This window comes from Canis lupus, chromosome 5 (genome assembly GCF_011100685.1).
Source record: "Canis lupus familiaris isolate Mischka breed German Shepherd chromosome 5, alternate assembly UU_Cfam_GSD_1.0, whole genome shotgun sequence".
NCBI lineage: Eukaryota > Metazoa > Chordata > Mammalia > Carnivora > Canidae > Canis > Canis lupus.
In genome coordinates this window covers 27,468,002-27,489,812 of record NC_049226.1, presented here as the reverse complement: position 1 = coordinate 27,489,812, position 21,811 = coordinate 27,468,002, and the positions used below count along the sequence as shown (strand labels likewise).

The 21,811-nt window shown below is 37.0% G+C and overlaps 1 protein-coding gene across 17 annotated transcripts in view; it reads left to right on the top strand.

The window, feature by feature from the left end:
- LOC119871826 overlaps positions 1 to 21,811 on the top strand; it is a 247,631-nt gene that overhangs the window by 124,605 nt on the left and 101,215 nt on the right. For 6 of the 17 annotated variants that reach the window (XR_005359379.1, XR_005359364.1, XR_005359360.1 and 3 more), the window contains 4 exons: positions 4,661 to 4,726; positions 6,963 to 6,985; positions 18,486 to 18,538; positions 19,546 to 21,666. Coding sequence is in view for 3 of the 17 variants with exons in the window: in XM_038536336.1 (XP_038392264.1) it covers positions 4,661 to 4,726; positions 6,963 to 6,985; positions 18,486 to 18,538; positions 19,546 to 19,663 (260 nt within the window). In the remaining 14 variants the exon portion in view is untranslated. Of the gene's footprint in view, positions 1 to 4,660; positions 4,727 to 6,962; positions 6,986 to 18,485; positions 18,539 to 19,387; positions 21,667 to 21,811 lie in introns of those variants that run through there. The other 11 variants (XR_005359361.1, XR_005359362.1, XR_005359373.1 and 8 more) reach the window with 9 other exon arrangements.

The window sequence follows — 21,811 nt, the reverse complement described above, 5'->3', positions numbered from 1 at the left end:
GTTAGGAAGTATTCCTTTTTCCCCTCCTCCTCAGAGTTATGAATGTAAAGGTTTTTGACTTGCTAAAAATTCCCTTTGTGATGTGATGAAACTAGAAATACTTCTAGGGCTACATGCAACCTAAACCTGCTGTCAGAGCTCCTCTACTTTCATTCCCTGTGACTGTAAGAGACAGTAGTATTATCTTGAAGAAGTACTAAATACCTTAACTTCCTTTCCAGAAGATGGTGATCAATTGTCTTTTAATGTCTCAGCCCCTTGGAAAGTGTTATTCTTCCTTATTTTCCACGTTTTATTTCCAAATTTTTTGAGAGTAGTCCGTTATTAAAGACCCCTGATCAAAATCTATACAAGTACCTCAATTACTGATAATTCACAGTCCTGGGAATTTTGGGTGAGCCTCATTTTTTAATGTTCCTGTCCAATATGTAAGCATTTAAATGTTACTTAGGCTTGTTACTCTATGTGGCACAGATATGCAAAGATCTTCGGTATACCTATCATGTGTGGCATACCTGAATTATTGGGGGAAGCATAAGAAGATACAATTTTGTTTTAGTGGGGCAAAAACAAAAGTACAACGTCAGATTTATTCAAGCCTTAGAGTGATCAATCCTAGGGAAGGTCTGCTCAAAAATCTTCAGACTGGGAAAAATCTTATCAATCATTATTGGAGTAGACTACATAGTGAGGATTTTCTTTGTACATTAAGCTTACACGATTATTAGTATTTTCTATGTAACAAAATTATTGGCAAATTGTATAGCTGGGGCTTTAAAATTAGAGAGCTGCAAGGACTTCATGAAATCACCTAATTCAGCCCACAAGTTTGTGTTTGTTTGTACTTGTTTTTTATGATGAAGCTAATACTTTATGAGGAGAAAACATCTTAGAGAAAATTAGCACAGAGGCAAGATTGGAAGTCAGGTCCTCTGAGGCTCAGTCCAGGTGTTTTTAGATTGCCTATACTCTCCTATCTCTGCTTTGTATAATACCATATGTAATATTATGTGGCTGTCCTTTTTGAATCTGCTTAAATATCCTTCTGGTAATATTTTGTCAAACAGAAGTATTTCAACACATTTTGGGTTTTCTTTTCACTTTGAATGTACTCTTCCATTGCTGGTTTAGTTTTTCCTTTTTTTTGGAATGTGGTTTTATTATATGGGTAGCTAATCATCAAAGAATGTGTCTTTGATGGCAGAACAGTAAATTCCATTATGCTAGAAATGATGATTCTTGTGGTTTGAATTATAAGCATGAAAACTCTTCATCATAGCCATGCCTTGAATTGAAAATAGCACTCCTAATGATATACAAATTAAAAACATAATGAAAATAGTAAAGCCACTGAGTTCATGGTGGAGAATTGCTTACTTGTGCCACTAGGTTACCTTTTTGGATTTACTTATTTCGTGGGTTCAGAAATAGGAAAAGATCTTTGTAAATGAATTAGATGAATGAGATATAGCCTTAGACTTGGTTTGAATGTCCATGCTTAATAAGACCAGCATTACTTAGCATAAATAAGATATGCAGACATAACAGATGCTTCTGTTTGTTTAACAAGGACACAGTGATGCTATTTGATGGAATCCAGATGTGTCTATATAGCTTGTGGTTTCATTCCCAAGTCCCCAACTAAACAAGAAATTTTGGACCAAAGGACTGAAGAAACTGTCCAGATGGTCTTTTCCAAAAATCTGCTAGGTATCTAGACAGTTCTAAATATTTTTATTCACCAAAATGAAGTAAAAAGTGAAAAAAAAAGTTGACTCTGGGTTATTGGGGGATAAAGACAATCAGAGATTCTATAACTTATATAATTATTTGAGGAGCCAATTGAATACACACACACACACACACGTACACACACACACACACACACACTTCTTGGATAGGGCATAGTACAATGAGATATTTTCCAGAGGTGGTACTATGTAGAAAGGTGTCGACAGGGCCAACAGAACAAAGTGATTAGGATAACGTTTATGTAAAGATTTGCTGCAGGATTGGCACATTTTTTTCTGTAAATGTCTAGACAATATGTTTCAGACTTTTTAGTCCCTTTGGAAAAAACTCAATTCTGCCATTGTAATGTGGAAGCAGCCACAGATGGTACATGAAAAATATATTGACTGTGTTTCAGTAAACTTTATTTCCAAAAACACACAGTGGGCTGAATTTAGCCCATGGACAATAGTTATCTGACCCATCCCTGATAGAAAGAATAGCAAAAAGACCAAGAGACTTGAAATCAGAAAATGCAGTTTCAAGTTGATCCTCTTTAGTAATTTTTTTTTCCACCTTGGCAAAGCATATTACCTTTTTAAATCTTCCATCTTAGCTCATCACAGTATAATTAGTAGGAGACAGTATAATCTTATTTTCAAGTTAAAAAGAAAGAACATAGGCATCTGGCAAACAGGCACCATAGGACACACAATTACAAAAATTTATCCCACTACATCCCACCCACCACAAACGAAACAACAGAGGACAGAAGACATAAACTCACAAGGACAAAAAAAGGTATGAGAGGATACCAGAGACGAGATACAGCAATAAAGTTTTTGAATTTATAAAGCTGAGATGTGAATAGCATCCCTTTGTTAGAGTTAAGAATGTTGAAACATGAAGTGTCCACAGGAGCCAAAGTAAGAAGGAGGCTCACTAGTGCTCCCGAAACTTCCAAAACCTGTTTGGAAGTGGACACGTTGTATCTCCCAAAGGTGTCAATGATAGTAAACACATGGAAAGCAGACCTCACATTCTAGCAAGCAGTGTCCCCATCTACCGCACCCCTGGAAAAACACAGGGGAGCTAATCTCGGTATATGTTCATGCAATGGGCTCTGAGCTCAGAGACCACAGGCAGACTGATCATGGGCACTTGGTCTTACTGAATACAAAGAGGCTTGAGTAGAATCCATGGAGTCACCTGGTGGCTCTGCGGGTGAAGTGTCTGCCTTCAGCTCAGGTCATGATCTCAGGGTCCTGAGATCAAGCCCCATGTCCAGCTCCCTACCCGGCACGGAGTCTGCTTCTTCCTCCAGCTCACCTGCTCATGCTCACTTGCTTGCTCCCTCTCCTGCTCATGCTTACTTGCTCTTTCTCTCTCTCAAGTAAATAAATAAAATCTTAAAAAAAATCTGTATTCTGAACTGGTGGCTGATCCTCAGCTCTCTGTTCCCAAAATTCACCAGAATGCTAACAACATTCAGGCTTATAAGCCTGGTGGAAATAAACTAATCTAACAGAAAAAGGAAAAACAAAAACCTCCACAAAGCTTCACAATGTATAATTATATCATCAGAGAGATAAAATAGACATTTTTTTCATAAAACAAAGAATACTATTATAAAAAGGAATATCCAGAAAACAAAAAGGAAAACGGAAATTAAAAAAATAAATACAACAGCATAAATGTAGAACTTCACCATAATGAGTGAAGCACAACTTCACAGTGATTCTCAGGTATTTCTTAAATTTAATGCACATAAAAATCACTTGGAGAATCTGACAGAATGCAAGCTTTGATTTAGTGTTTCTGGGGTTGGGCTTGAGACTACGTTTCTAAGAAGCTTGCAGGTGATGCTCATGGTGTTAGTTTCAGATACTCTCTGAGCAACAAGGTTCTCTAGGCTATAAGTAAACAAAGAGAGAAAAAAGCAGAGAGAAAATAAGAAATCAGAGTGCCAACCTAGGGGATTTCCTATCTGGCTATGAGGAGACCCTCAAAGAAAAGGAAGGAGGCATAGGAGGGGGAAAAATTTTTAAAAGATGAAATAAAAGAAAATCATCCAGAACATGAGTTTCCAAATTGAAAATGCTACCAAGTGTCTAGCACAGTAATTAAAGAATAATCTACAGCAAAGTGGGTAATAAAATTTCAGAGTATCATGTAGGGATAAAAAGATTATAAAAATTTCCAGGATATAATCACTCACACACACACACACACACACACACACACACACACACACACACACAATCACCTCATAGCAAACTTTTCAAAAATCAAATAGCCAGAAGCAGGATTAGGGCCAGGTTTGAATGTAGAACCTTATACCTAGGCTGATTCATACTTCAGTACAAGCAAAAAGAAATGAATGTTTCATACGTACAAAGTGTATAAATACTTTGAAGTAAACAACTTAAAGGAGGTTGTTGTATTCTTTCTCAGATTGATAATGTGCCCCTCAAAACAAGACGTAAACTTCCTGGAATCTGGGAAGCAAGGGATTCAACAAAAGAGAAAAGCAAATGGGATTTCTAGATGGCAATGAGGGCCAATTCAGCATGACAGCACATCTAGGTAGTCACCAGTACAAACTGAAGCAGAACTACACATAGTTCCAGGAAGGATGTTTCCAAGAATAGACGGGGTTGTTGAGTTGAAGGGACCACAGACAGAATCTCAGGCTGGGCTGCCAGGAGCCCAGCAAATGAATGAAAAGCCCTAAATGACACATGGAAGGAAAGCTTTGAGTATTTTAAGGAAAGATGAGAGATCCCCAGTGATAAGGTATCCAAAAACCTCATGGCTACCCCATAAGACTAGATATTTCAGTAGCTAAAATGAGACTTTTATTACAACAAAATGTGACTGGAGGACTTTTAATGTAAAATTATTTTTAATTTTTTTTTTAATTTTTAAGGGGATCCCAGAAGAACCAGATCTACCTTAGCCCTAGATGTGAATGATGTGTGGGAGAAAAGTCAAGGTAATTTCTGATTTCATCCCGCAACTCCCACATGTTCAATGGAAAGGCATGATGCTCCTCATGCAAATGGCCTTAGGGATCACTGGAAGAAGCATGGCTGAGTTTGTGGGAGGGAATGAGGTAACATTCCATTGATCCTAAGGTTTGGAGGAACTGCTGCCCACTTTCTTTCTTTTTTTTTTTTTTTTTAAGATTTTATTTATTTATTCATGAGACACACAGAGAGAGAGAGAGAGGCAGAGACACAGGCAGAGGGAGAAGCAGGCTCCATGCAGGGAGCCCAACGCGGGACTCAATCCCAAGTCTCCAGGATCAGGCCCTGGGCTGAAGATGGCGCTAAACTGTTGAGCCACCTGGGCTGCCCATGCTGCCCACTTTCTTAAAGGAGTTAGATTCTTTTTAGTGTCTGTATTTTGTAAAGCATTGAAGTTAGGTGAACAGAACTGGAACAAGGTCACACAATGATAGACTCAGAGGAAGTCTCCATTATAACTCTTTGCTGCTCAAACAACTGATTTAACTTTCAAGCAAATTAAAACAGAAACACTGTTTTAAAAAACATTTTGATAACCTTGGTAACCTTGGACTTATTACTCCAAGAGGAGTTCTGATTTTAAAGTAGAAGTTAGAGGAGTTTTTTGTTTTTGTCTCTGTGTGCTTTAACTCAGAAGATGATAGAGGTTAGGAGAATGATCTGGGGTCCCACCTGACCTTGAAGGTTATTGTCAAGATATAGTCACCCTCACAAATTTCCATTGATGACATTTTCTCTATAATTATATTTACATGATAAATATATAATAAATATACATAAATATGTGTATTATATTTATAGATGAGGGCTCCAAAAAAGGTTGTGTGATTGACATTCATATTATAGACAGAGTGAACCAGAATTTGCTAGGAGCTACAGAGATTTTAATTATTTCAATAGTCATTCATTCACTAGTTCATCCACTGAAAATACATGAGTATTCAATATAGGCAGAGCACCTTGCCAGCTACTGGCAAGACAAAAGAGTTATCTGTCAATCTATATATTACAGACATTACAATTATATATATACTTATAGAATATATATAACATAGTACTGTATGACATTTAGCATCAATAACATGTTGTATAGCATATAATTTATATATTATATGTCAAATTATTTTTATAACATAATTATATATACTATTAAATAGGTATTTTAATATATAATATTAACTGTATTATAAAATTCTCATTATATTGTTACATAACATATATTAGTATGTTATAGTTTATATTATATATAAACATTTGTAAATCTGATAGAAGCCTGGGGTTTTACTGCTTTATGTTAAGATCAGCAAAGTTGCCATCAGTTGAAATATAGATTATAAAGGATGCATAAATCACCTAAAAAATAAAATGAAAACTGACACTTAATTACATAAGTATGTAATTAAATATTTAAGTAATTAAATATTGATGTTATGCATAACAGTGTTTGGATTCAGATTTTACTCAATAGAGATGCATTCTATACCCTACCTCCATATTTTTATATGTAAATATATATTCTATAACATTTAAAATTTTTAAATACTAATATAAATATTAAATGTATTTTATATTTCGATTATTTATATAATATATGATTTTTTTAATTTTATGTATTTATATTTCTTAAAATTTTATTTATTTATTCATGAGAGACACAAAGAGAGAGGCAGAGGCATAGGTAGAGGGAGAAGCAGGCTCCCCGCAGGAAGGCTGGTGTGGGACTCAATCCCCCCTGGCCCCAGGATCATGCTCTTTGGCAAAGGCAGATGCTCAACCACTAAGCCATGCAGGCTTCCCGGTATATATAATTATTAAGTATTAATACAAATGGTAAATATATTTATGATTGTATTTTCCCTATATGTCATCTTTTTTGAAATTAAAAAAGCAAGTATATATAATATACTTATATAAGTTATGTAATAAAGCAGTGTTATATTAGCTTCAGGTGTACAATATAATGATTCAACAATTCTCTACAGTGCTCATCATGATAAGTGTAATCTTCTTATTTACCTTTAACTATTTCACCCATTCCCTTATGCATTTTCCCTCTGACTGCCACCTGTTTGTTCTCTATATTTCAGAGTCTGTTTTTTTGGTGTCTTTTTTGTTTGTTTCAAAAATCCATATACAAGTGACATCATAGGGTGTTTGTCTTTCCCTCAATAACTCATTAACTGATTTCACTTTACCCTCTAGGTCCATCCATGTTGTTGCAAATGGTAAGATTTCAATTTTTTTTATGACTGAGTTATAATCATATATATATGTATATATATTCATCTTCCTTATTCACACATTTATTAATGTGCACTTAGGTTGCTTTACTGTCTTGGTTATTACAAATAATGCTGCTATAAAAGTAGGAATGATGTAGCCTTCCAAATTAGTGTTTTTATTTTCTTTGAGTAAAAGCCCATTCATGGAATTACTGGATCATAGAGTAATTCTATTTCAAGTTTTTGAAAAATCTCCATGCTGTCTTCCACAGTGGCTGCACCAGTTTGCATTCCCATCAACAGTGTACAAGGGTTTCCACATCCTCACCAACACTTGTTATTTATCTTTTTTATTCTACTCATTCTGACTGGTGTAAGGTAATATCTCATTGTGGTTTTGATTCACACTTCCCTGATAATTAATGATGAGCATCTTTTCAGGTGTCTGTTGGCCATCTGCATGTCTTATTTGGAACAAGGTCGATTCAGATCCTCTCCTATTTCTATTCAGATTATATGTTTTTGGCTTTGATTTTGGGTTTTTTTTTTTTTCCGGCATTTACTTGTATAAGTTCTTTTCATATTTTGGGTGTTAACCTCTTATCAGATAGAGCATTTGCAAATATCTTCTCCCATTCAATGGGTTGCCTTTTGTTTTGTTGATGGTTTCTTATGCAAAGCATTTTATTTTGTTATAGTCCCAATAGTTTTATTTTTGTTTTTATTTCCGTTGCATTAGGAGATATATCTGGAAAAAAGTTGCTATGGCTGATGTCAAAGAAATTACTTCCTATGTTTTCTTCTAGCAGTTTTATAGTTTCAGAGGTCTCACATTTAGGTATTTAATCCACTTTGAGTTTGTTTTTGTGTGTAGTGTAAGAAAGTGGTTAAGTTTCATTCTTTACATAGCTGTCCAGTTTTCCCAGCACTATTTGTTGAAGATATTGTCTTTTCCCCCATTGTGTATTCTTGTATCCTTTGTTGAAGATTAATTGACCCCATAAACATGGGTTTATCTCTAGGCCCTCTATTCTTTTTTTTTAAGATTTTATTTATTTATTCATGAGAGACACACACACACAGAGGCAGAGGCACAGGCAGAGGGGGAAGCAGGCTCCATGCAGGGAGCCCGATGTGGGACTCAATCCCGGGACTCCAGGATCACGCCCTGGGTCGAAGGCAGGTGCCAAACTTCTGAGCCACCCAGGTGTCCCAAGGCCCTCTATTCTTTTCCATTGATCTATTGTCTATTTTTGTGCCAATACCATACTGCTTTAATTACTACAGTTTTGTAGTATATCTTAAAATCCAGGATTGTGATGCCTTCAGCTTTGTTCTTTTTCAAGATTGCTTTTGCTATTCAGGCTCTTTTGTGGTTTCATAGAAATTTTAGAATTGTTTGTTCTAGTTCTGTGAAAAATGCTGTTAGTGTTTTGATAGGGATCACTTTAAATCTGTATATTGCTTTAAGTATTATGGACATTTTAAAAATATTGGTTCTTTTAATTCCTGAGCTTGGAATATATTTTCATTTGTTTCTGTAATCTTCAACTTGTATCATCAAAGTCTTATAGTTTTTAGAGTACAGGCTTTTTCACTTCCTTGGTTAAGTTTATTCTGATGTATTTTATACTTTTTGGTGAAATTATAAACGGGATTGTTTTCTTAACTGCTATTTCAGATATTCATTACACATGTGTAGAAATGCAACCTGTTTCTGTATATTCATTTTATATCCTACAACTTACTGAATTCATTTATCAGTTCTAGTAGTTTTTTTGGTGGAGTTTTTAGGGTTTTCTCTATATAGTATCTTGTTATCTGCAAATTGTGAACATTTTACCTTTTTCTTAACAGTGTAGGTAACTTGTATTTCTTTTTCTTATCTGAGTGTTGTAGCTAGGACCTTCCAGTACTATGTTAAATAAAAGTGTAAGAGTGGACATCCTTGTGTAGTTCTTGTTCTTAGAAGAAAATTTCTTTTTTTACTTTTGAAGATGTATAATGTACAATTTTCTCTATGTCTGAATCATTCTTTCAGTCTTTCCAGTTCTTCTTTCCTATTTCTGTTGTTTAAATTCTAATTCCAACTACTCTTTTGTGTGGATTACCATAATAGCCTCCAAGCTAGTTTCCCACTTCAGTCTCTCCATAACTGTTCTCATTGACTCAGGTCAATAACCTATCAACTGGAAAAATATTTTATATCAAGTAAGCTACAAGTCTGACTATATTACTTCACAACTAAAAATACCTAGCCTATTGAATTAAATAGTCTGGGGCCTCCTTCAAATCTCTGGTCTTGTGGTGTGAGCTCTATCTACTCCCTCAGTCTCAAACACACTGAACCTTCCTCGCCATCCTAGCAGTCTCCTATCTGCTTAGAATTCCCTTAACTCTTCTGTGGTCAACTGTCTTTTCTCAAGATGACCTCAGTATGGTACATGCTCTCCCTCAGTGTGACCTTGCAACTCCTCCATCAAGCAGTAGATCCTATGTCACCACCCAGTCTATTTGTCCACTTGAACACCGCCAAACTGTGTATAGCATTGACAAACACAATATGGCAGAAATTACTTTGTCCCAATTCCAGGTATAGCCCTTAACCGGCCTTTGATCTTCTGCTTTTCTGTCTTTGGGTAGCAAGCCTCCCGCTAAGAAGCATAGTTGCCTTGAGATCACTGTGCTGTGAGAAGGTGCCAGAAAATGCAAAACTATGTTCAATGAGCATTGAGAGTGGTGAGGGAGAGGGGGTAGAGATGAAAAAGCACTACAGTGTCAGACATGTGAGTGAGAGTGACAAAGCCATCTTAGGAGCTGATGCCTTATGAATGTATCAGAGCCAACTCTCCCCCTGAATCTTTTCTGAATTCCTGACCCACAAGATCATGAAAAAAATAAAGTGGTTGATTTAAGCTACTAAGCTTTAAGGTAGTTTGTTTCACAATAATAGATAACAGAAAAATCTATCTGACTCTGCCTTTCAATAAACAAGGCTTTCACCAAAAGCATCAATAATCACCTAAACTCCAAATAAAACATCTTCCTATTCCCTACCCACTAAACTTCTATGTGGTGTTTTTCACTGTTCACTGCCCTTTCTGTAAATACTGTCCTCGGGTAGTTTATATCTCTGGCTGTATTGGTTTTCATTTTGATTGTTGGGTCCTCTACCTCTGCTAATATTCCCAAGATTGGTTTTCCCTCAAAATTCTCTTTTGATGGTCCATCAATCATGTCTCCATACAACCAAGGTTAAAAACCACCTAAGATAACTCCTTGCACAATGCAGACAAAACACACTCCTAGGTTCAAAACTAGAAAGTTACTTCTCTCTTTCTCTCTTTTTTCCTTGTTTTATACTTTTATTTGTAGAAATATTTCACAAAATTTACTTCATGCCACAATATTTTCAAAAGTTATTTAAATGCATTAGTTGAGGGTGAGAGGATACATAAATAATAAATATTTATTTCCTGAATATAATATGGTTACTAGTTATTTGAGATCCTCAGAGGACATAGAGGAGTGTTAATTGATAAATTTTCAAGGGTGGATGAGAAGTATGTTTTACGTTTTTTATTCTTTGAAAATCTTAATTGAAGTATAGTTCACATATAATATTACAATAGTTTCCAATGTACAATATAGTGATTTCACATTATATACATTACAAAATAGCGTGGTAAGTCTCTCTCCATACAAAGTTATATGATATTTATGGTCAGTATTATTAACCATATTCCCTGTGCCCTATTTTTAATCTTTTTATAATTAGAATACCTATTTTAAAAATATTCCCCAATATCAACTTTTGTCTTTTACCAGTTTTTTTTTTTTTTTCATTGACATTCTTGTTTAAAAAAAAGAAAAAGAGGGATGCCTGGATGGCTCAGTGGTTGAGTGTCTACCTTCAGCCCAGGGCATGATTCTGGAATCCCGAATCGAGTCTCACATTGGGCTCCCTGCATGGAGCCTGCTTCTCTCTCTGCCTGTCTCTGCCTCTCTCCCTCTGTCTCTCATGAATAAATAAATTAAAATCTTAAAAAAAAAAGAATTATAATTATTTCTTCCAATTCCACTCAACCAACTATGGAAAAATATAATCCATATTTTTTCTTCTGATTTGACCCTGATGACAAAAATTTTAAAGTTGCATAAAGTCTTTGTATATCCTGATAATGTCCACTTCTAAATTCTAGGGATTAATTTTTCTATATATTGTTCTTGTCATATTTTTTTATTTCTGATTTCTCATTTACTCTTTTAATTCCACATGATATTTAAAAGGTTTTAGGCACTTTTGTTTTTGTTTTTTTAATTTTGTTTCTTCATTATTTTATATTATCTTTACTCATCAAAATGTATAAACTACTTGAAATAAGTGCTGTTTTTCTTGTATAAGTGCCTACATGTAATATGAAATTATATCATCTCTCCCTAAATTAGTTATAACAAAATGAATAAAACTGTATTAACTCAAGAAATCAATTCAGATTAATTATACTTTTGTAATGCTGAATTCATATATACTAAGTAAATAACATGTATAATGACACATCTTTTCTTTAATATATCTTTAATTGTTAAGTACAATATTTCATATTTTCATCTTAGTTTTGTTTTTAGCTGCAAACCTTTATACAGCCTGAGTCCACCTCTGTGTTTTCATTCTTTGTTTAGAGGCAGTTCTAGCTCTGTTCTCTGCAGCTGTGGCTCATTAAGTAAAGTCTGCAGTGAAACTTTGTTTCCTTTTCTCAAAATCGTGGTGTTTTGATTATGGCACTGCCAACATCATGAACTGAATGCTTATTTATGCACCATACGAAGGATGTCCTTTTTGGTAATAATAATAAATAGTTTAAAGATTGTTTTCATTTTCATGTACAGAATCAAAATGATCTTTGGACGGCACTTGGTGGCTCAGTGGTTGAGCATCTGCCTTTGGCTCAGAGTGTGATCCGGGGGTCCTGGGATTGAGTCCCGCATTGGGCTCCCTGTGGGGAGCCTGCTTCTCCCTCTGCCTATGTCTCTGTCTCTCATAAATAAATATATAAGATATTTAAAAAAAAAAGATCTTTGGAAAAAATATTTTATGCATATCAACTTATTAACATGCTCAGATTGTGTCAGTATACCAAAATAAATGTTAAGTGCATATTGAGCTAAAGCAGGGTACATAAGGATGCATCAGATATAGGTAAAATTTTTTAATATTTATAAGATACATCTCTTACACATTTATCAGAAGTTCAAAGGGTAGTTGGTCTATTTATCCATCTATGTTATCAAACTACACAAAAGTATGCAATTAGGAAGAACACAGACTCTTATGCTATGCCCTGTTTACGATGTCAGCCTGTATCCCGGGATCTTGACCCCTGGCAGAGATAGTCCTGTCATAGACAGGAGTTAGCTGCCCAGTACAAGTTATGTCCTGACCTTAGCATCTTGAACAGGTTGTCTATTAGCCTGATCTGTCCTTTCCTGACACTTTCTTATCTTTCAAGAAAGGCCTTTGTCAGAATTCCAGGCACAAATCCTTTCAACATTCTCCCTATAGATGCCCTCATGCAATTTCAAAAAAATAACTAATGTAATGGATCTGTTTCCTTTAGTGCTCACATATGACTATAGCCATGGTGAAGACCCTGTATCAGGCCTGTTCACGTAGTTCCTGGGTAATGATGTTCTGCATACCTGGAAGTGGTGGGTAGGGGTGAAAGAGTTTGTCAACATGTTGAAAGTGAGTACTAAGGTTTGTGATGCGCACCTGGTGCCATATCTGGGGTTCACACCGTGGCTAATAATTTGTAGGTTGATGACCAGCCACCTTTAAAGAATTTCCCCAGCAAGAGCATCATGGGACCTTATAGTTCACAGTTGAAGATAAAAGATATCTTTGCACAGACCATGCAAAAGGACAAGAAATTCGTTAAGTGTCCTTTCTAGCCTTCACCTGTGTATATTTTTTTTCCCTGTTGTTCTTGTCCTTTATGTTTTCCTGTAATAAATCTTAACCATGATAATAATAATAATGTTGAGCTATGTAAGTTCTTCCAACAAGTCATCAAAGCAGTAGGTGGGACTGCCAAGACAGCAGTATAGTTTTTTATGCACGCATTTGTTAATGTTTCATTTTAATTCCATGTGACTTGAGTACTTTTAATATTTCAAGACGTTTAAAAAACTAAGCATATTGAAGTATATTTCTTTGTGCCCTTTATTGGGACACCAATTTTTATTTCTATTAGCACCATTTTCTTGTTTTAAAATTTATTTTGCTTTTTCCCTACATGAATCTATCTTATCCTATAGCATTTGTTTATAATGAATAAAAATACTTTAAAATACACACAATTTGGGGCACCTGGCTGGCTCAGTAGGTGGAGTGTGTGACTCTTGATCTGAGGGTTGTGAATTCGAGCCCCACATTGAGGGTACAAATTACTTAAAAAAAAAGAATCTTAAAAAAATTAAAAAATAAAATTTTCCAAGACCATTTTTGGTCTATCAATATCTACGGAAAAATGTTCCCATTAGAATATTAATGGACTAATAACATACTTTATGACTTTCCCTAAGGTACATATAGTAGACACAAGATGATTAGATCCCTCGGTACATGTTTTTATTCTTTCTCTGTCTCTTTATTACTGTGTCATTTGGACAAATGATATAGAAAAAAAAATCTACCTCAAAAGCTGTTTGAAGATCAAATTAGACTGTGTATAAAACTCTGCCCAAGGTCCAACATGCATGTAGACATCAAGACAGAATGTTTATAATCTTTGGTGAATAAAAATGTCCTAAATAATTTATGTCTCTTGTTACTATTGTAAATGGATTTTTATTTTATTTTTTTAAGATTTTATTTATTTATTCATAGACACACACACACAGAGAAAGAGAGAGAGAGGGAGAGAGAGAGAGAGAGAGACAGGCAGAGGGAGAGGCAGGCTTCACGCAGGGAGCCTGACTTGGGACTCGATTCCGGGTCTCCAGGATCACACCCCCGGCTGCAGGCGGCGCCAAACCACTGCGCCACTGGGGCTGCCCTGTAAATGGATTTTTAAACTGTATTTTCAAAATAAATAAATAAATAAATAAATAAATAAATAAACTGTATTTTCATTTTTGAAATCTGTGCTCCTACTATATATTTAAAAGTAGGTTTTTATCTGCTAACTTTGTAGTCTGCCTGTGATTTTGCTGAATCCAATGATGAGGTCTAGTAGGTGTTTTTAAATGCCTTAGAAGTTTTCATGTAAGCAAACCTGCAATACAGTGTTGAATAGAAATAGTGAGAATGAGGATCCTCGACTCTCTTCTCATCTTATTGGGAAAAAGTTCAATATTTCACTGTTAAGTGTGGTGTTAACTGTAGATTTTTCTTATGATGCTTTTTATCAGATTGAAAAAGCTCCATCTATTCCCATCTGTGCAAAGTTGTTTTCGGGAATAGGTATTGAATTTTGTCAAATGCTTTTTTGCACCTATTAAGAAGATCATATGGTTTTTCTCCTTTATTCTCTTAATAGAGCGAATTACATTGATTGATTTCTTTGCTGCTAATACAGCTTTTCATTCTTTAGCTAAAACCTACTGGGCATTACATATCATCCTTTTTATATGTTGCTGCTGAAATTTATATGAAACTGCTTTACTTTTGAATAGAACTACTCCACAAATATATTTACTTTCTGTAAATTATACATTCATTTCAAAGCTGTATCTGTCATTATTCCTCATGCAATGTCTCTATAGCTTATTTATTCTCTCATGTTTTTCTGCTTAAAGCCCACTGTATTTTTTGGCTAGTTCACATATTGGTTTCTATCAAGTAGCTGAAGATCTTCCTTACATGGATGTGGAAAACTTCATTCTGAAATTGTTTATGTTGTTATAAGCAATGAAATCCATTTCAAGTGCCAAATTATGGACTTGGAGTTTATAAAGATACCTGTTCTGAGAAATGTCACCTGGTAGTATGGAACTTTGAGAGTGGTGTTTACCTTTTTTTGTTGGGATTATGATATATGTGTATACTCCACATTTTTCATTAAAAAATGCATGTTATTTCTTGTCATTTAATATATATAAGTCAATATATACACCTTATTTCCACATTTTGATCAGCTTATTTAGTAAGCCAAAAACCCTTAACTACTCCATTAAAAAAGAACTACTGAAATATTATTTTTATTAAAGATTATAAGATTATATTCCTGCGATTAAAAAGGAGTGAAGGAAATGTATCTACGGGTTCACTATTAGCCATTCTTATTAATGGAGAGGCTGTTCATCAGACATGTATTGGACACACACTACATGCAAGGCGCTGTGTGAAGACTTGTATGGGAATAAACATGGAAAAGCTTCACATATTGGTGTTTTTAACACATCTATGTTAAAATTAAACGTTTCAAAACATTAAAAGCATGACTCATAAACATACACAATGTACATATGTCAGCAACTTCGTTTTACTCATTAATTAATGAAGGAACCAGTAGGTTGTCTTAACTGGTTTAAAGAGCATTTGTGAATTCATTAAGTATAGACAATATATTTGAGATCACTGCGTTAGAAACAAAACCAGTTAATGTTCACAGAGGAAATAAAATTTTGAGGCCATCTGTCCCGCCAGAGAGAGATTATTTCATCTTCAAAAAAAATTTTTTTTCTACAAGTTAAACTGTAAATTTCTTAAATCTAGGACCTTCTAGTCAAGGAAGTCAAACAGTAATTCCTGAAAACAATTAGTTCAAAGTCGCAAGGGCTTGCTTAATAACTGGCAGCTTCTCTAATTTTTGCCTCTGCTTCTAACTTTGGACCAACTGCAGAAAGCCAAATCCACATTCCTCCCCATTCATACAGGGTGCCGGCTCTGGCTGGCCCCTCTCTACTTCCCCACCCCAGTGGCCAAGCAGTGTGCCTCTGAAGCCCTGTCTCTTCCCCCTTCTCGAGCTCTTTTAGTCCTATGCCTGCCTTTGAGTATCTGCCCAAATGCAGGTGATGGTGAGGGACTCCTTTAAAATCTGCTACAGTCCGAAAACAAAGCTGCTGCTTGTTCTCATTTGGGCAGTCTTTATTTTCCTATGTGCATTACAATGGAAATAAAAGACTTTCTAAAACAGCAGCTTTATGGAGAAGGCAAGTGTTTGCCAGGCCCTGTGCTAGGCGGGGAGGTTGCTATTATACAGACTCCTACTGCTGCTCTCAGAAGGCCTCCTTATGTGAGAAGGAAGTGAGTAAATGTACATTGTTCAACTGTCACAGATAAAACAGCCCGAGGCAGAATTAACAAGTGACACACCTGCTGTCACTTTGATCTCACTGGAGGTTAAGGGTGCTCATCTCAGAGATCTAGGGATAGTGACTTGCAAGGATGCCCACTTTTTGCAGCTTCGGCCAGCTTTCCCAGGGTCCCATATGCAGGCTCTGTAGCAAAGGGGTGCCCCTGTGGGTCTCAGCCTGTTCACTTGAAGCTCCCCTTTATCCTGAGTGCCTGGCTGAGGCCCCTTTTTCTCAAGGGTGCCTCATAAATGGTTGAGCCTATCTGGGGTTAAAAGTTCTCCCTAGAGGCCACTGCAGTTCACGATCATTTAATAAGGCTAATCTACTTGTGAGCCGGAAAGCAAAATTATGTGCACCACAGGCCTCACATTGGACCATTTCAGCTTCGGTCCAACCCAATCAGACCCCAGCCTGGGTGTGAGGCTTAGTGTAAGCAACTCCACCTGGGGCCACTTGCCATGTTCCTAACACTACATGTGTGTCTTTGTTTCTTTGTTTTCCAGGAGCACAGCTAATACATAAAGCAGAGCTGCGACCTGGTAACCCATGACCTTGTCTTATTTCTACTGCTAGTGCCAAAGAAATTGAATTGTCCTGCCTTTAACAGCGATATGCTCAGTAGGTTAGCTGTCGTCACCACCAGGGCGGCTCACGTGTCCTTGTCAGCAGTTCACTTGGGTGACTGTTGGGGAGCTGTAATTAAAAACAAAATCCCGGTGTTCTCTCCATAAACAGTAGAGGAAGACTGCCTTTGCTACTGAATAAACGTTTGGGCTGAATGGGACACACATCTGGGGCAGTCTGGGGGAGACTGGGAAGAGAGAAAGTAATACCATCCCCTCCTAGAACCAAAGAGGTACAACCCAGGTCTCCAAGATGAACGTGACTAGTCCTCAACTATTCTAACGTCTGCATTTCTCAGGTCCTTGAGAAAGACATTCCCAGATCATAAAGTTGACAAAAGACCCATCTAGTGTTCATAAGGACTTATATACATTTCAAAGAGAGGAAGGAGTACTTATAAGGATAATTTTTCTAAAGTAAATGCTCTGAGAAATAGGAGCATAGAGCAGTGTCTTCCCCTCTATTTTCCAGAGAGAGAATTGTCTCTTTATTTTTACTTGTCCTTATACAAGACACACCTGAATGTGCCCCCCTAAATAAAGTAGCTTGGAAAACATTTTTTTAAAAAGATTTATTTATTTATTCAGAGAGAGAGAGGGAGAGAGAGAGAGGCAGAGACACAGGCAGAGGGAGAAGCAGGCTCCATGCAGGGAGTCCGACGTGGGACTCGATCCTGGGTCTCCAGGATCACACCCCGGGCTGCAGGCGGCGCTAACCCGCTGCACTACCCGGACTGCTCGGAAAACATTTTTAAAATAGTGTTTTGTTTTGTTTTAAAAACATTTTTTAAATGGTGTTTTGTTTTGTTTTTTAACAATGGCAATCACTGACATTTGTGAAGGAATTCTAAAATCTTAGTTCTAGAAAATTAGAGAGCTTTTTAAAATGCAGATTCTAGGGTGCCTGGGTGGCTCATTCATTGGAGTATCTGCCTTCGGCTCAGGTCATGATCCCGGCGTCCTGGGACCGAGGCCCTATTCGGGATCCCTGCTCAGCGGTGAACCTGCTTCACCCTCTACCCCTCCCCCTGCTTGTGCATGCTCTCTGTCTCAAATAAATAAGATATTTAAAAATATAAATAAATAATAAAATACAGATTCTAGGAACCTTGCTCATGGATACTGATTGTAATGTTCTGAGATTCAGTACAAATATCTTATTCCTACCCAACTCTCCCCTGACTGTTCTGAGCCAGGTTATCCCACATCTCCCTTTAAGAAGCACCACCTAGGTTTTCCCTGCACAGTGGCTTTCTGGTTTGCTTAGGGTTCTTCGGATCTCCCTCAGGCTACTTGTTTCTCAAAACTAATTATCAATTTGTAATTATGCCTAGAGACATCTTTTTTCTTTTTCGGAAATGAGATATTCCCTGTTCCATGAGGGAATGATTATCATGACCTCAGTAATTCAGAGCATCTTCTGAGAGTATCAGACCCACACAAAATGCACTGCTGTGACTGTTTAATTTGAAATATATCCTGGCGTACTACTGTGTTCGCTACAGAATGAGCAAGTCTCTGCCTCTTTTTAGGAATCAGCTCTCAGTTTTTTGTTTGTTTGTTTGTTTTTTTCTTTATAGCAGCAAACTAGACCCCTAAGGCACGGCTGTCTTCAACTCCAGTGCTTCAGGCAGTAAGTATGAAAATTACTAACACAATTACAATGATTAAAGTGTTCGTCTAAAAATAGTGACACCTACTTTTAATCAACATGACAATGGCTTTTCTAGTTATTTGAGTTGTGCAGCAGAGGCTTTAAAATGAGCATAACCTGTGTTGAATAATTTGTTAAAATATTTAATAAGAGAGCTAAAATAAAATACAAATATTTAAGGGAAGGAGGCAACACTTTAACTCATTCGTTCAGAAAAAAAAGTAAGGATATGGTCCTTGTTAAAAATATGTGTTTTTGCTTGTTAGAATATCATTAAAATCTTGAGGGAAAAAGGCCTTCAATCATTCACTTAAAAAAAAAAAAACTGTGGTGGTGATTTATCACAGAATTTACTGGGATAGAGAAATACTTCTGCAAGGCATGGTTAGGGAAATAAGAATTTTGATTGATTTTGTTAGGACAGAAGCCCACAGTTTCATGAAAACCTGATTCAGTTCCTACAGGCTATGGTTGTTTTTGGTCGGCCAAGATCATCCTCTGTTTTGGATTCCCAAGGCCAGGTGCCTGCCTGCCCTTACCGCCCCACAGGCACAAAACCAGAAATAGACTGCGGCACCCCTTTACTTCCTACCTGTCTTTAAGCTCTTCAGCTCTGCAGCCAGAAGCTCATTTCCACTTCCCACCCTGCCCCTAAAAAGCCATTGGTTTATTTTATGTAGCTCTTTCTCCACTTTTTTCTCTTTAGCCAGATTTAGAGAATTTAGTTTTCTTTGTACAAAATATTCTCTTCATTTCCTGCCACCTTGTCTTTGGTTTTGTTTTCAATGGCACTTCCTCCTGGAAGCCCCTCACGCTTTCTTCATGTAGTTCCTTCTCCAGCTGTGTGTAAATTCCAGCTGTCTTTCAAGACCAGGAAAATGCCGCCTATTCCTGGAAGCTGTTTACCTCCACAGCAGAAACCATGATCTCTGAATGATGCAGCCATAATGACTGAGTTCATGTCATCTCTGCCCTTGGCCATCCAGCATGTATGTGTTTGCCGGATGCCTCTGTGCCCAGAAGCACTTCACCTACCAGGAGCCAGGGTCAAACAGGTTTAGATCCCTGACCTCATGGAAGACAGTTCCCGCTGGTCATCCATAGACCTGAGGATGGTCGTCTCTTCTCCAGCTTCACTCTTCAGAGGCGGGGATAGTGTCCTATTCATCTTTGTATCCTGACAGCCCTTTGCACAAGATCTGGCCTCTAGTAGGTAAGTGACCCATAAAACGATCTTACTGTGGAGAAGAGATGCTGCATTCCAGGAAGGCAACCTCTGGAAGTGCAGGTGGCCCCTGATTGACCGGCTGGTACTTTATCTCTCTGATAAGGTCTCTTCTTGCTCTTTAGCCTGAACTCAGCCTCTGCTATCAGAGGTTTATGAGTTACTGTAAAATCACTGGGGAATCTTGGAGAGCTGTTGGTGAGGGCTGTGTGCTTCAAGAAGGTCTAGGGGACGCTGGTGATCCAGTACTTACCGGGAATAGATGTCTCACTGCAGCCAACATACGTTTTCTGAGCTACTAATCTGAACAATCCATGCTCATATTTACAACTGTTTACAGACAATATTTCTTAGGATAAAACATAAACCAATTAATATCCTGACCAGGACATGCATTAAATAAACTGCTGATTTTTTCCATTTCCTTCCTCCGTCTGTTTGCTTGGTTAGCTTTGATGGTGCTTCTGGTCTCTCCCCCAACCACATCGCTGTCTCCTCAGTGAACCCTCCTTTGCCTACTCTTAGCCATGCAGAGAGAAATTGCACATGACTGTCAAGTCAGTGTGCATCTCCGTGTCCCCTACCCACAGTGATCATGTTAGGGCTAGTGGGCAAGTTACAGAGGCCTCACTGAATCCACATAGTCTCTGGTCTTCTTGCTGTCATGATTGGTTCAGAAGGAAAGGTGATCCTAGGACCTGAACTGGTTCCATCAGCAGAAACCTCATGAGTTCTCCTGGAAATACTGAGACACTGAAGCTCTTTTGCCTTTTCAGCATGAGATTTCTGTAGCTACAAGGTAAAGCCTGGAGCCCCGGGCTGGTGAGGGTTGGGCAGGGAGAGACCATGTGTGGATCCTGGATGGTGAGCAGACCAGAGCTGGTCCAGATGACTTAGGACCAAGGATGCTGTTCCCGAGGATGCAGCCTTGGCTGGGGATTGTCTAGCCCACCGACATTTAAGTCAGCACTTTAGACTTTGACATTTTCACAGGCAACATACAATCGGTAGACAGATGCTAAAGAATGCCAACGGCTTTTTAATGTAATAGCTTTATTAGAATATAATTCACGTAATATACAACGTATTTAAAGTGTACAGTTGAGTTACTTAACAGTTACAGGATTTTACAGCAATAATTACTATCAGTTTCAGGGCATTTTCATTGCCCCACAAAGAAAGCCTATTCCCGTGAACAGACTTCGCTCATTTACTTCCCAACCCTCCTGCTGTAGGTGACCACCAATCTCTATTTTATCTTTGTAATTCATCTATTCTTGCTACTGTACATAAATTTTTACATATATTATACATAATAAGTGGTATTTTGTAACTGCCTTATTTTGTGTAACATGTTTTCAAGAATCACTGCTGTAGTGGGTATCAGTATTTTATTCCTTTCTTTAGATAAATACAATAGCACTGTATGGGTAGACAACATTTCATGTATCCATTGACATTTGGGTTGTTTCCATTCTTTGGCTAGTGTGAATAATTCTGCAATGGACAGTCATGTGTAAGTTTTTTTTTGTGCAGACCTCTGGTTTTGGTTGTATTGATTATGTACCTAGAAATAGAATCAGTGGGTTATATGGCAACTCTGTTTCACTTTTTATGAGACTACCAAAGTGTTTCCAAAGTGGCTGCACCATTTTATATTCCTACCAACAATGTAGGAGGGTTCTCATTTTCTCCACATTTCTCTGATTTCTTGCTAACAGTTGCTAATGTCTTTTTTTTTTTTTCTTTTCTAAATTATAGCCATTCTGTTGGGATGAACTGATATTCATTATGGTTTTGAATGGCATTTCCTTCATGGCTAATGATGTTGAATGTCATTTCATGTAGTTTTTAAACATTTGTGTAACTTCTTTGGAGACATGTCTTTTCATATCATTTGTCTATTTTCATTTCTGTCTTTTTATCATTAAATAGTAAATGTTCTTTTTATATTCTGAATACAAGTCCCTCATCATAAATATGTTTTGCAAATGTTTCATACCATTCTGTGGGCTGTGTTTTCATTT